The sequence below is a fragment of the Ambystoma mexicanum genome, chromosome 3p, assembly GCF_040938575.1.
Source record: "Ambystoma mexicanum isolate Mex_15411 chromosome 3p, UKY_AmexF1_1, whole genome shotgun sequence".
NCBI lineage: Eukaryota > Metazoa > Chordata > Amphibia > Caudata > Ambystomatidae > Ambystoma > Ambystoma mexicanum.
In genome coordinates this window covers 739,140,472-739,154,890 of record NC_090925.1, presented here as the reverse complement: position 1 = coordinate 739,154,890, position 14,419 = coordinate 739,140,472, and the positions used below count along the sequence as shown (strand labels likewise).

The following is a 14,419-nucleotide window of genomic DNA, read 5'->3' as shown; positions in this document are numbered from 1 at the left end:
AAAAATCGAATTTTTTAATGACTTTTTTTATCGAAATGGGGGGGTTCCCCCCCAACCTCCCTTTTTTTCTATTTTTTTTTATTTTAACCCTTTTTTTTTACTTACCTGACCCCAAAAACACATATAAATAAATAAATAAATAATTCGATATTTTTTTTCTCGGGATTTTGTATTCGAGATTTTTGCAGTTCGAGATTTTATTTTCGGTATTTTGACCGACCCCCATGGAGAATATCGGCCGAACCTTGGGCCTAGTTAGATGCTTCACGAAGTTCTTGAGATCCTCTGGAGGCGACTTCTGGAAGAGCTCCCTCCACTTGGCTAGTCTGTTCTTCAGTGCTTTCGAGGACAGCGAGTCACACGAGGAACAAGATTGCCAATTGTGGTCTGGGCCAAGGCAACGTAGGCAGAGGGTGTGGGGGTCTGAAGTTGGGAAGAGCCTGTTGCAGGATAGACACCTGCTAAACCCTGTAGAAGTCGACATGCGCCGGGGAGGAGTGTGACGCCTGAGGACCGAGTACCTGCAAGATAAAAAGACAAAAAAGAAGACAAAGAAGTGTCCATGCACGATATTACATGGCCGAAGCCAAACCTAGGAGCGCTGGTGAATTCGGCACGTTCCCGTCGACGTGGAAAAGGGGACCGAGGCGTGGCACCGATGGGCGGAGTCAGGGCAGCACATGCTCCCTCGGCTGCACGCCTCTAAATTTAAAGGGGAAGAAGGTTGTTTCTGGTGAAAAAGGTTCCGTCTCCCGTCCCTTGGAAGGGATGCCCATACATTATGGAGGAAAGGGGACGGGATGTAAGAGTAGGGATAGTTACGTATTTGTTAATCTAGTTCATCATCATGGGTATCATATTCATAAACCTTGAAAGATCCACTGATGGAGAACAGAAGATATTTAAGTCACAAAATGTGGATGGAGCTATAGGCTGGTGCCATCTTGGTTGAATAAGAAGCCTGCAAGGGAACTCGGCAGAAAGGCAACTGGTAGAAATAACAAGACCCCAATCAAGTTTTGTGCCTAAGTACACTGAAGAAAAAAGTCTGGGCAAGAACAATTAAGTGCCAGGCAAAAACAAACTTTATTCAGCACAATGGAGTGAGGACTTAAAACGACAGAACCTAAGATCTGTGCCAGAAGTAAGCAAGCACCTGCTCTTCAGACTGTTTCCTCTGCGACTCATCTACCCAAGAAAGCACAGTTAATAGTGAGATTTCATTTGACGTTTGGCCCAAAACACCTTGAGAGCTGTAGGTGGACTGACCTCTAATATCGGTCCTATCTATTCATCCGGCTAAGCAGCGATCGCATTAGTCTGGGCAACTGGACTCATTCACATGCAGATCCTTTGAAAAAACATACAAGTGGGAATAATAAATGTGCACTGTGTGCATTATGTCAGTGGCATTGTGCAGTGTGTGAAGTCCGATTTATGCAGCATGATGCATGCACATGCAATAAGACGGGTTTGCTTGGAATAATCTATTTCTCTGATGTGTACAGTGCGACATCTGTGTGAGATGGCAATTTGGGAAAGCTGGAACCTCACCTGTTCAAGGATCTGGCTTTGTTTGGTTGGCCCTAAATCCACTTCCTCTTGAGAGAACGCTTTGAAGGTAACATCCCCTTCCTTCTTCGGCACCTCATCTGTAGGCATTTCAAATAGGTCCCGTATGGTTTGCTACAAGAGGAGAGAAATTACACTTTCTACTTATCCTGAAATGACAAACTGCTAGGCAACATCTAGTAGTCCGAGTTATTCAGAAATGCAGTGGAGAATTGTGCAAGCATCAAATCAAGGGGGTGTCAAGTAAAATGTAACAAAGGTTTTGTGAGCGTAAAATAACATCTGATTTTGAATAAGTGAAAGCTTCTTCCTTCACAGTTCACTAAGGGGATCATCAACATTTATCAAAAAAATATTTGCACATGAGCAGGACACTGGAAGACATTCAATAAGAGAACATTTTAAAATAATATGACATGCATTACTTACCGTAATATCATTTCTGATGATTGTATATGCTTAGATTCACATGCTGTGCGTCTGACATCTAGTGGTAACTGCAGAGTATTGCATCTGGTCTTTCAAGGATCGAAAGGGGACGTCGACATGGGCGTGCCTGTAACACGATCCCCTAAGATGACATGTGTACCCAAAATCCCTCACGTGTCGATGTCCCTCCGATTGTATTTTTTCTGCCGTGAGAGAGCCTTATGACTATCGTGAGTGAATACAGAAAAGAGAGAAGTAGTAAGATGTCTATGTTCCTTCCATCCGAGCGGGAAGGAAGGGTGGGCGCATGTGAATCTAAGCAGATACAATCATCAGAAGGGAGTAGTTTCTTACCTGTAACTACATTTCTCCAGCGTTGGTATCTTTCATGGATTCACCTGCTGTGAATATTTCCCCATCATCAGGCTGGGAATCCTCGGTAACTTTAATTTAGCGTTTTCCTATGGAAAACGTTGACACTTTAATGTCCTATCAACATGGTTTTTGGGTGCTTTAGGCCCCACCAATAGTACACCGGGAATAAATGGCCCCCGCCCCCACGGCTTCCCTTCAGATTTTAACCTCCAAAATAGAGGGAACCCGAAATCAGGTTTGCCTGCAGGGGGGGCCGGCAGGCGCATGTGAATCCATGAAAGATACCAAAGCTGGAGAAATGGAGTTACAGGTAAGAAACTACTCCCTTCTCCAGCATTGGATCTTTCATGGATTCACATGCTGTGAATTGATTACGTAGCAGTACAATCAATGTGTGGCGGCGTGTCGCAGGCAAACCAAAAAACAGTAGCTAATCACATCCATGAGGTAACAAACCCAGCAAGTGATATTGTCAGGGTACAGACTTTGGGGTTGTGTGCTAAGGGCCACACACATGGCCCAACAACAAAAAGAAAAACACACAAAACTGAATCCAGCCTTATAAAAGGCTTTTGTGCCTTCTCTGCAGGAAAAGGAGCCGGCAAACTACATTTCCCAGAGGACACCGGGCCAGGAACTACAAATCCCCACCCACGTCGGGTGGGGCACGCACGCGCATGCGCACGCAAGCAAAAGCCCGGGGCTTGTGCTCAGACGTCTGACTGAAGCAGGCGTGTTTCCCGGAGCTCCGAGCAAGGGGAGCAGTACGAGGGGTCACGCCCCAGACGACCCTCCTCCAGGCCTCTTGCACACCTAAGAAGATAAGTAGCGCCAGCGCAGGAAAGCCTAGACACGTGTTGGAAAGACGCGTACACCACAGTAAACCCGCGTTGAGGAGTGAGCAAGCAGGATGCCTACCGCGCGACTAGGGGCACACGCCGGGGGCGTCGCCCATACTCTAGAGTCCCTCCTGCTCCAGAGAAGCTAAGTCTTTCACGCAATAGCCTTTCTAGCCATAACTTGATCCAGCGCAAGAGGGCATGCAAGGGCACAACAACTCCCAGAGCAGTGCATGTCATTTGCATAGATAATTAGCCATGTGCAGCAGCTAAAGGAAACCGCGACTGCCATAGTGCGACTTGTACCGAAGTCGTGCCTCGCCACGTGCAGCTGGCAGCACATTAAGAACCCATTCTACCACGCGTGACTTGTAAACGCATGAAGCAACATTTACCACTGAGCCACGTGCGGCAATTTGTCCGCATAAACAGAGTTTAACCCATTACGGGGGGCATGCAAACAAAAATAAACAAAGCCTGACACGAGTGGGTCTGCATGGGGAGGTGTCACTAATTCACTGCATGTACAGTGTTGTGTATGTGGGGAAACACCCAAAAGATAACTCATGTTCTCTTTGCAGCAGTAAACTGCTCCAGATACCGGACCTGAGTGCGCAGGCAGGAGGGCAGCACTCACCCCAGAGTTCAGTCTCTTTTGGCTTGCTCTTGAGCTGGGTTATATGTGCATGTGATACATGGTACTGCTGAGTGAGTGTGCTTAACTGTTAATATTTTTGTTGTTGTATGTATCCTATGATTCCCCTGCCTGTCCACTTCCCCTCTTGTGACCCTCTTTCCGGTTATCCTAAAAACCAGTTCCTGTCCAACCTACGGTTCCCTAAACCTCTTTCCCCGCCGGGGTCTCGGAGGCCTGTGTAAGCTTTGTCTTGCAGGCACCCAGACCGCGGTGGGGGTGGTTGGTTCGTGCCACTCCTGCGCCTGGAGACCAGAGCTGTGATAGATATAGCACACAGAAAAAACCCTGAAGCTGCAGGGCCTACTTTATTTTAACAGGCAGAGGACTGCACACCCCACTTGCACATCTTCTACATGTTGCTGCCCCAGACAGTAACGCCTGGTGAAGGTATGCGGCACCGCCCAGGAGGCTAACTGGCAAATGTCCACCAATTGTATCCCAGACCACAATGCTGCCGACGACGCTGTGGACTGCATAGACTGAGCCTTCGGTATCCCCCTCAAAGGCTTGCCAGCTTTAGTGTGGCAAAACGAGATTGTAGAGGAAACCCAGCGGGAAAGCCCTTCTTTGGAGATGGCCTGCCCCTTGTTGGAAGGCCCATACATCACAAACAGCTGCTGTGACTTCCTGAAGTCCTGCGTGCGACTCAGATAAAACTTCAGGGCCCTCTTAACATCCAGAGAATGCAGAGCCCTTTCCGTTGGCGTGGATGCATTTGCAAAACACGAGGGAAAAGCAATAGAAGCAAGTTTGTGAAATGCAGACAGCACTTTCAGAATAAAGTGCGGGTTACTGGCCAGGAGAACCTCGTCTTTCAGAAACCTCAGGTAAGGTGGCCCACTGACCAGTGCTTGCAATTCAGACTCCGCCTGGCCGAGGTAATTGCCACTAGAAAAGCCACCTTCCATGAGAGGAACTTCAAAGGAGCCGTCGACATGGGCTCAAAAGGAGGTCTCATCAAAGCCGAAAGAACCACATTAAGAGCTCCACACCAGCGCAAACTTCTGCACTGTAGGAAATGTCCGAAACAACCCCTTCAGAAAATGTTTCACCAAGCGATCACTGAACAGAGGAGCAGCATGGCACTTTCTCGTGAACCTAGAAATCGCAGCCAAATGTACCTTAGTGGATGACACCGCCAGGTGTAATAGGTACGGGAGAACCTGCGCCGGAGAAACGTCCAAAAGGCTCAACCCCAGGATGACCGTTGCACCATTCACAGAATCTCGTCCATTTATTACCATACGAGACATTCGTGGAAGGCACCCTCGCGGCCTCAAAAATCCATCGATCGACAGTCTATGGGTTTTGCTAAATGACCGAACTCTGAGTGGTCAGGAGCCATGCTGCTAGGCTGAGACACGCTGGATCGTGATGCCACACTCTGCCGTCGTCCTGAGACAGGATATCCGGATCCGCTCCCAACCGAATCAGCTCCTCCACCGCCAGATGAAGATCTGAAAACCACGTCTGCCTGGGTCAGAATGGGTCCACCAGAATCACTCGACCCTGGTACTTGCGAATCCACAGGATGGTCCTCCGAATGAGCGGGAAGGGGGAAACGCATACGCAAATAGACCCGTCCACGGGAACGAAAACACGTCCCCCAATGACTCAGTATGAGCCCCTCTGCTGGCGAACTCCAGACACCACTCGTTTTCCCTCGTAGCAAACAGATCCAACTGAGGATGTCCCCATCGCCGGAAGATCTGTGTCACCTGCTGGTCATTCAGCCTCCACTCGTGCAGCTGACTGGCGTCCCTGCTGAGCGCGTCCGCTTGAACATACAGAACTCAGGACAGACTGAAAGCGACAATGCTGATCCCTTGAGCTAGAGCCCAATCCAAATACCAAACGTCCTGCGCCTCCTTCGACAGGACTCTGGAATGTGTGCTCCCGTTCCCTTAAACGTAACATGGTGGTGGTATTGTCCGTTAACACCCTCACCACCGATCTGCAGAAAAAACGACTTTAGGACACAGTGCACAGCCCTTGACTCCAGCACATTGATATGTAATAAAGTCTCCACCCGAGATCATATGCCCTGCACCTGTGACCTGTCGAGGTGTACCCCCATCCACCTGGGAAGGGGTCACTACGATCGCAAACTGGAACTCTGGCTCCAGCAAGGGCATGCCCCTTACAAAATTGACCGTGCCAGACCACCAGTGAAGGGCATCCACCAAGCTTTTGCCAACCACCAACTTGTCTGACCATAATCCCCGACTCTGCGACCATCTGTCTGCGAGGAACTACTGCACCAGCCTCATGAACAGGCGGCAATTGGGAAGAAGAGGGCTACACAATGCCATGGCCCCCAACAGCGACATGTAACCTCGGACGAGATCACAGTGCCCTTTTTCAACTCCTGCGCCTTGGCACGCAATCTTTCCACACGCTCGCTGGAAGGACTCACCAGATTTTGCCGGGTAAGAAACTACGCCCCGAGAAACACCAACTCTATGGATGCGTCAAACATGATTTTTTGAAGATGACGGCCAATCCCAGCAGTTGCAATAGCTGCATGGTCGCCATGGGAGACTCTCGTGCTCTTCCCTGCGACAAACCCCTCACCAACCAATCATCCAGGTAGGGGTACACATGATGACCCCCCCCCCCGGAGAAAGGCTGCCACCGGAGACAGACACTTTGTGAACATCCTGGGGGACGACTTCAGGCCTAAAAGAAGGACCCTAAACTGATAGTGTTCCTCTTCAACCACAAAAATCGCAGAAACCTGCAGTGCTTCCGCCGCATAGGGATGTGAAAATAGTGGTCCTGCAGAGCCAAGGACGCCAGGAACTCGCCCGGCTGCAGGGACAGCATGACATCTTGAAGGGTGAGCATCTTGAACTTCAAGCGTTGCAGATTCTTGTTCAACGCCCGAAGATCTAGAATAGGCCTCCACTTGCCGTTGGGCATTTTCACGTACTGGGAGTACACCCCTTGGCCTCACTTTTTTCTAGCATGAGCACCACCTCCTGCTGTAGGATCTGAAGATGCGGCTGCAGCCCATGCACAAGCGGAATAGGAACCGGAGGACGCCGGAACTCCATTGAGTGGCTAAGGCGCACCGTGTCTAGCACCCAGCGATCTGATGTTATCTTCTGCCACTCGTCGATGTGGATGGCGACCCTGCCCCCCAGCAGATTGTTCATATGGCAGTCATTGTTGAATTTTAGTTTGTCGCCCCTTGGACGCCGTGGACTGCGAACCCTTCTTTCGCTGAGCTTGGACGTCCCGGGCATTCTGCGCCGACTGGACAGAACGCTGATAGCCTTGAGAAGAGTAGCTGGAGAGCCCGTACCCCCGATCTCTGTAGGAAGCAAATTGGGCATTCCCGGAGGCTCCACGGAAAGCTCGAAAGGAGTGAAAAGAGCCACCACTTTGCAAGGAACCCAAGGATTTTGCAGTGTCCGTATCCTCTTTCATCCCTTTCAGGGCCTCATCAATTTTTTCGCCGAACAAGTGTTCGCCTTCACAGGGCATGTCGATTACTTTATAATGGCCCTCTGGGCGAAAGTCTGTGCACTTCAACCAGGCCTGCCGTCGGAGCACTACTCCATCTGTTTAAAACCAGACTCTGCCAGGTCCACAGCAAAATTGAGGCTGTGAGTGGAGGCCTCCTCCCCCTCTCGAACCAACAGCATTGCTTCCTTTCGGTGTTGCTCCAGCAGATGTTCCAGAATCGGGGCCAGCCAATGCCACATTTCACGATCATATCTGGCCATAATCGCCAAGGAATTTGCAGCCTTCACAGTCATAGCCCCTACTGTTAAGACCTTTTTACCAAAAGCGTCCTGCTTCCTGGCCTCACTGTCCGGAGGCGTCACACATTTATGTTGGCTCCTGGCCTTACCGCCGACACCACATACTCAGGCGTGGGCTGCGACACAAGGCATCTAGGGGTAGATGCTGGAGCATTGAATTTCTTTTCAAGGCAACCTTTCACAGACGGCTCTGAAAACGGGTGGTGCATCGTGTGCAGCCCCTCCTGCCACACGTGGTCGAGTATCGGCACTGAGAAGACCGCTTTTCTCTGCTTGCGCATATGGTCGATGATAGGGAGAATTCTAAGAAATGTGCCAATTCCCTTCACCTTAGAGACCCCAAGCAACTTTGCTGGATTTTGAGGACTTGATTTGTTTTTTTTTAACCTGGAAAGAGAGTGAGCCTTTCTTCCCACTCTCATGTATTTTTATGTGTTTTTTACATTTGTGTTCTCCGATTATGGAGTTTTAGATAACTCCACAGGCATCATCTTTTCATTTGTGTTACACAGCACCCTCAGTGCAGTGACACAGGGATGTCTTTTAGACTTCCCAATGGTTTAAATACCTTCTCTGGGATAAACTACTGTTGACTTCACTAGTCTTTTCCAAATTCCTAGACCCAGCACACACCATCTTACAATGGAGTGCTGGAGGGGTTACATAGTATCCCCTGTGTCTAAACACTCATGTAGCAGTCAAATGCTACCCTTTCCTATTGAAAGGCTGGTGGCAGTGGTTTTATAACTAACTACCATGATTTTTCCCGCCCGCGAACGCCGGTAGCTAAAAATCACGGGAGCCATGTTTTTCAAGATGGCGCCTTAAGCCCCTTTGTTTAAACGGGTCCCGATCTTCTTTTTTCGCCATTTCTTTTTGGAAAGGTCCTTATAGTGTTTGTCTCTGTGCGCCAAACCAGGTTTGGTCCCTTTGTTCGTGTGCCTTTGGCGGGCTTCAGGACTGAAGTCCGCCCTTGGCGTCTGAGTATCTGGGGTGGGCATAAGTGAGGGAGGTGCCTGAAACTCCCTGTGCTTAGTCTCCTAGGAGACCCAAATGCACTCTGGCGTGATTGGCTGGCTGACTGTCCAGCAAGGACAGCCACCCTGCTGGGTGAGTGACAGCTAGGCTGGAATGAAAGGTAGAAAACTGTTTAAAAGGCGAGTCTCGTGGACTGGAAGGCAGAGTCGACCACTGGAACGAAAGAACCGAAGACAAGCTGGAAGAGGACGGCTGCTGCAACCACTGGACCATTGGTTTGCCCAGTGAAGCCCTGCTGCAGGTCCGAATTGCCAAACTCCATTCGACAGAGAAGCTCCTTCAAGGACGGCTTCTTCCTTTGAGTTGGTGGGACCAATTAACTCATAAGACACCTGGATACCATTCTCAACGCTGGTTAGGTTTAACCAGGGAGAGGGACACCAGTTTGTGTTCTTGAAACTACAGCTACTGGAACTGAAGTGACATTTGGTTTGCTTTCTTAAACGATCCGTGCAGTGCAGGAGTCCCCCGACGTCCTCCCTCTTGTCCCCATGACTGAGGATCAGGAACAGCAAGATCTGCAGGACCTGCCAGGAACCACTACTTCAGCAACATTTGTTTTCTTCATACACAGGTACTGTGCCAACCCGATTGAGAGAACACCACTCTCACAGAGAAAGTTTGTGAAACTTTCCCAACTTGCAGGCCTAATCCGCTTGTGACCCCACAAATGATTCCTTTTCACCTGAACTACTACTGAGAACTTTTGCAAAGACTTTACCATTTGATACCAGAACTTCTCTTTCCTATCCAGAACACCAGCCCATTGACTTTGGCCTGGCCTATTGACTTGGATTGAACTATTCTGGTTAACAGAAACTATTTGCACTGCCTAGAAAGTATACATAATCTATTCTACTTACTTTTGTCCGTTTTGCTCACTGCTAAGTAACTGAACTGCCATTTGGCTCCTTTTTCAGGGGAGCTCAAACTCTCTAAAAACTTTGTATTGAAGGTCTATAATATTAAGTTGTCCTCTTCTAGTGAAATGTTTTCTAAATGACTGTAAATAAAGTAATACGTTTTTACCAAGAAACCTGGAGTATAAGTGTCTACTTGAACCACTGTGACTGAAAGTCCTTTGTGTAACTACTTGTACTGCTCACATTCACTCTTGAGATAAGCCTGGCTGCTGAGCTCGCTACCAACAAACTGTGGTACAGACTTATACCAAAGGTTGGTATTGCGTACACCTGTAGTCCTAAGTGTGTGTGGTGGTACCATGGGGTACTGCATGCAATTCTGCCTAACAGTCGAAGAGGAAGCAGTCCTTACGTTACTCTTCAGGCGCCAGCCCAAATTCCAGAAATGCTTTCGACATCATGGCATGGAACGCCCCAATATCATCCGGAGGCGGTGGCTGAGCCGGACTACGGGGCTGCTTCACTTCCACGTTCGTGTCCCACGCATCATCCCTCGTTGGCGACGACACCGTGGACACGGTGTCCCGTGGAACACTCTCAGGGTCCGAATCAGGTAGTTCGCCTTTTTCAGGATGACACCGTGGCCGACCCAACCCCACCGGCAAGGCCAACCGTGCCAGAGGAGACTTCCTATGCGCCTCACCTGGCAACCCCTCGACTGCCAGACTCGGAGGAGGAGGAGCCAACCTCGCATCTAGCTGCCCCACGAAGATTGAAGCATAGACGGTACTTGCATTGACAGCAGAGATTGCGGGTTAACCAATGAAAAAAGGGGCGGCTCAGCCCCTATCCCACTCAACGTCGAAGGCCTCACACTCTGCAGACCGAAGACTGACGGGTCAAACAGCGGCTCCTGTTCCTCCTCCATTCCTGAAGAAACAGAAAACGTAGCAGGATCTTGCTGCAAAATGTTCTCAGGAAGGACTGACTCAAAGGTGGCAGACTGTCACGCCCCACCCATCATCAACAACCCTTTCGATTCCATCCGTGATGGCGACAACAGCAGTGGACCACTATCCATCAAAGTCGTGGAAGGCGCTGATGATACCACCACCGCCGACGGGACTGTAGACTGCAGCACTACCGTCGACGACGGAACAACCGTCGACGAGCTCATCGTCGGAACAACGTCCCCTGGCCTCGATTTTACCCGACACCCGGATTTCTTGAAAGAACCTGAACAATGCTTCGAAGACTCCCGGCTGGACGAAGACTTGTGATGGTCCCTGGACGACGAGTGCTTCGACGAAGACTCCCTCGGAATCACCAGGTCTTTCTCCGACACCGTAGACTTCTCCAGCCTACCACCAGACCCCTTGAACTTGTCCGGCCGACCATGCTTGGACTCCGAAGAGCCACTCGCTCCCTTCGACTGATGCAGCCCCGACAAAGACCTGCTGCCACTCCCCACCCCCGACGTAGTCACTGCGGCCTGATGCTTCTTAGCAGGGGGCTCTGCTGACACAGCCCGGCAGATTTCTCCACCCTTCCAGACGACTGGCTCCCCCGCGTCCAGGTACGTGCCATCATTAAGCCAACATATGAGCCGTCGATTACGGCCCTGCAAGATCTTCTGCGAAAACACCCCCCGACATATCTCGCAGGTATCCACTGAGTGGTGAGGGTAGACAGTCCATATGTCCATTCCCTTCGTACACCTTCATCATGCCGCAGGGAGCACACGGCCGAAAAATACATCTTCTGGGCTACAGACGACATCCTGGTCCACGAACAAAACACACATGCAAAAACACGAAGAAACACGAGGTGATCCCAACAGTTTGGAGACAGTTGAAATCTGAAGGGAAGCCCCGGGGGCAGGGCTATTTATACCAGGCTTCCTATTGGTGGGGCCTAAAGCACCCAAAAAGGACGTTGATAGGACACTAAGATGTCGAAGTTTTCCATAGGAAACCGCTAAGTTAAAGTTACCAAATTTTCCCAGCCTGACGATGGGGAAATATTCACAGCATGTGAATCCATGAAAGATCCAATGCTGGAGAAATGCTATTACGGTAAGTAATGCATGTCTTCTGATGCTTGTTAATCTGCGCATGCTGTGCGTAGAGTAGCGAGCAGTACCCGGAGTTGGAGGTGGGATGTGAGAAGGAACAGTAGGGAAAAGATGTCTTAGTAATGCTTGTCCCACCTGAGAATCAGACCTACAGTGATTGTCTAGGCAATAGTGTTTTGTAAAGGTGTTTACAGAACTCCAGGATGCTGCTTTGCAAATGGACTCAAAGGAACATTTGCAATGATTGCTATGGAAGCCCCAGTGCCTTGCGCAGAGTGTGCTCTAGGCTTGTAGGGCAGATTTCTCTTGGCAAGAGTGTAGTAGAGTACGATGCAATTGACAATCCACCTAGAGATGGCTGATTTAGAGAAAAGATTGGTGGTCGAGTTCTTTCCAGGTAGTACATGACTGTCCTGTGCACATCCAGTGTGTGTATGCTTCTTTCTGCCACGTTAGTGGGGTTCTGGAAGGAAGTTGGTAGTTCTAGTGACTGGTTCACATGGAACTTAGAAATAAATGCGGGTGCAAACCGATGGTGAATGCGCAGAAGCACCTTATCTCTGTCAATTGTGACAAAAAGGTCTACAATTGAAAGGGTCGAGGTTCACAGACTCTTTCTCGAAGTGACTGCCACTAGGAAGGCGGTCTTGTATGTAAGAGATTTGAGACTTTCCTTATGCATAGGTTCAAAGGGAGACCCCATAAGTTTGGTTAATACCACATTTAGGTCACATGCGGGCGCTGGGTTAGAAATGCGGGATGAATTCTCTTAACCCCTTCCATGAAATCTTTAATAACTGGGATCTTCGACCACAACACTTTACTTTGGGACGTGCTATAGGCTCAGAGTGCAGCTAAGTGAACCTTCAGGGAATTAAAAACTAGACCCGAGTCTAGTAAGTGAGTCAGGTATAACACAATATGAGTAGGAGAACAGTCAATGGGATTGATGCTCTTGGAATTGCACTAGATGATGAATCGTTTCCATTTATTTGAGTAACAATGTCTGGTGTTAGGCTTTCTTGCTTCCCTAAGTTTATCCATGCATCTGAGGAAGTTGCAGATGTCTGAACTCTATGATCTCAGGAGCCAGGCCGCTAAATTGAGAGTCTGTGGGCATGGATTAAGTGTTTCCCCCTTGTCCTGAGATAGCATGTTGTATGGGCAAGGTAGTTTCATCCGAGGAGAGAGAGACTTCTCCACCAGATGGGAGAACCAGGGTTGGTATGCCCACATTGGGGCCACCAAAATCATGGTGACTGATTCCTGGTGCATCTTGTGAATAATCTTGTTGAGTAGGGGAGTCGGGAGTGGGTGGAAGCGTAAACAAATTTCCCTGACCATGTTATCCAGAGACCGTTCCCCTTGGTTCGGTTCTCAGGGTATCTGGAGGTGTAATCTGGGCATTGTGAGTTCTAGAGTTGCGAACAAGTCGATCTCTGGGAAGCCCCATTCTGCGAAAAGGTTGGAGACAATGGGCCTCATTACACGGTAGGCGGTGGACCAAGGTGCTATTAGCACCTTGGTCCATGCCAGTAAAATACTGGCACCGCCTTGGAGGAAAGGGGAATTACCGCCCTATTCCAAGGTTGGCGGGACGGTAATTCCCCCTTCCCCCATTGCCTTTCCCATTCCCATTTTTGCCCCATAGGGCATAATGGGAATGGGGAAGGTGCTAATTACCGTACTGCAAATTGCGGTACTGTAATTAGCACTCTGGTCCCTTTGCAGGTTGGTTTTTAACGCCTGCTAAAAAGCAGGCGTTAAAGTACCAATCCGCAAAGGGACCTCGTAGTAAGGCGGTAAGGGTTAACGGTCACCGGTACCATTACCGGTGATCGTTAACACTTACCGTCTTCCGTGTAATGAGGCCCAATGTCTTCCTATAGTTGCCATTCGTACTCTAAGGGCAACGGGAAGTCTCTGCTGAGCACGTCTGCCAGAAGATGGAGTTCCCCTGGAACGTGCAGAGACAATAGAAACATCTTGTGTTTGAGAGCCCATTTACAAATGTTCTTTTGATAGTTTGGACAGCCCTGGAGAGTGAGTGTCCCCTTGCTTGTTCAGATAGTATAGGGCCGTGGTGCTGTCAGTGAGGATCAGTACTGTCTTTCCCTGCAACTGTGTCTGAAAGGCCTTCAGTGGTTGAATATCGCTAACAGCTCCAACAGGTTTATGTGGTTGGATGCTCCTGCTGGGGACCAAAAGCTGTGCGCCGTCTGTTGAAGGAGGTGAGCCCCCCACACCCAGTGAGAGATGCGTCCGTCGTGAGAGTGGCTTCTACTGCGGGGGTGATGAGGTTTTCCCCTTCAAGAGATTTTCCCTCGACCACCACTGCAGAGAGAGAACGAGGGCTGCTGAGACAACCACTAGATCGTCCCATTGTCCACTGGCCTGACACCACTGGCTGTTGAGCCACTCTTGCATGGGGCGCATGCGCAAAACGTGCGTGAGGAACCAAGTAAATACAGGATGCCATCATCCCAAACAGTCGCATGGCCTTGTGTACCGTCACCTCTCGACTGGCTACATAATGCGGGATCTGAAACAGCAGGTTTTCAACCCTCTCATTGGAGGGGAAGACGAGGCCGTCTTCTGTCCAAATTAGATCCCCCAGAAACTGCTTGACTTGGCTGGGGTCTAGGCTGGATTTCTTCTCGTTTATGGACAATCCCAGACTGAATAAGAGGTCTATCGCCTTTTGAGTGTTCGACAGGTATGTTCTGTAGGAATCCCCTGTTATGAGCTAGTTGTCGAGGTTA

At 49.6% G+C, this 14,419-nt stretch overlaps 1 protein-coding gene across 2 annotated transcripts in view; it reads right to left on the bottom strand.

The window, feature by feature from the left end:
• Positions 1-14,419, bottom strand: part of SRCAP (Snf2 related CREBBP activator protein) — a 2,075,623-nt gene that overhangs the window by 196,329 nt on the left and 1,864,875 nt on the right. For both annotated transcript variants that reach the window (XM_069651627.1, XM_069651629.1), the window contains one exon: positions 1,555-1,686. In XM_069651627.1, the coding sequence (XP_069507728.1) occupies positions 1,555-1,686 (132 nt within the window). The remainder of the gene's footprint in view (positions 1-1,554; positions 1,687-14,419) is intronic.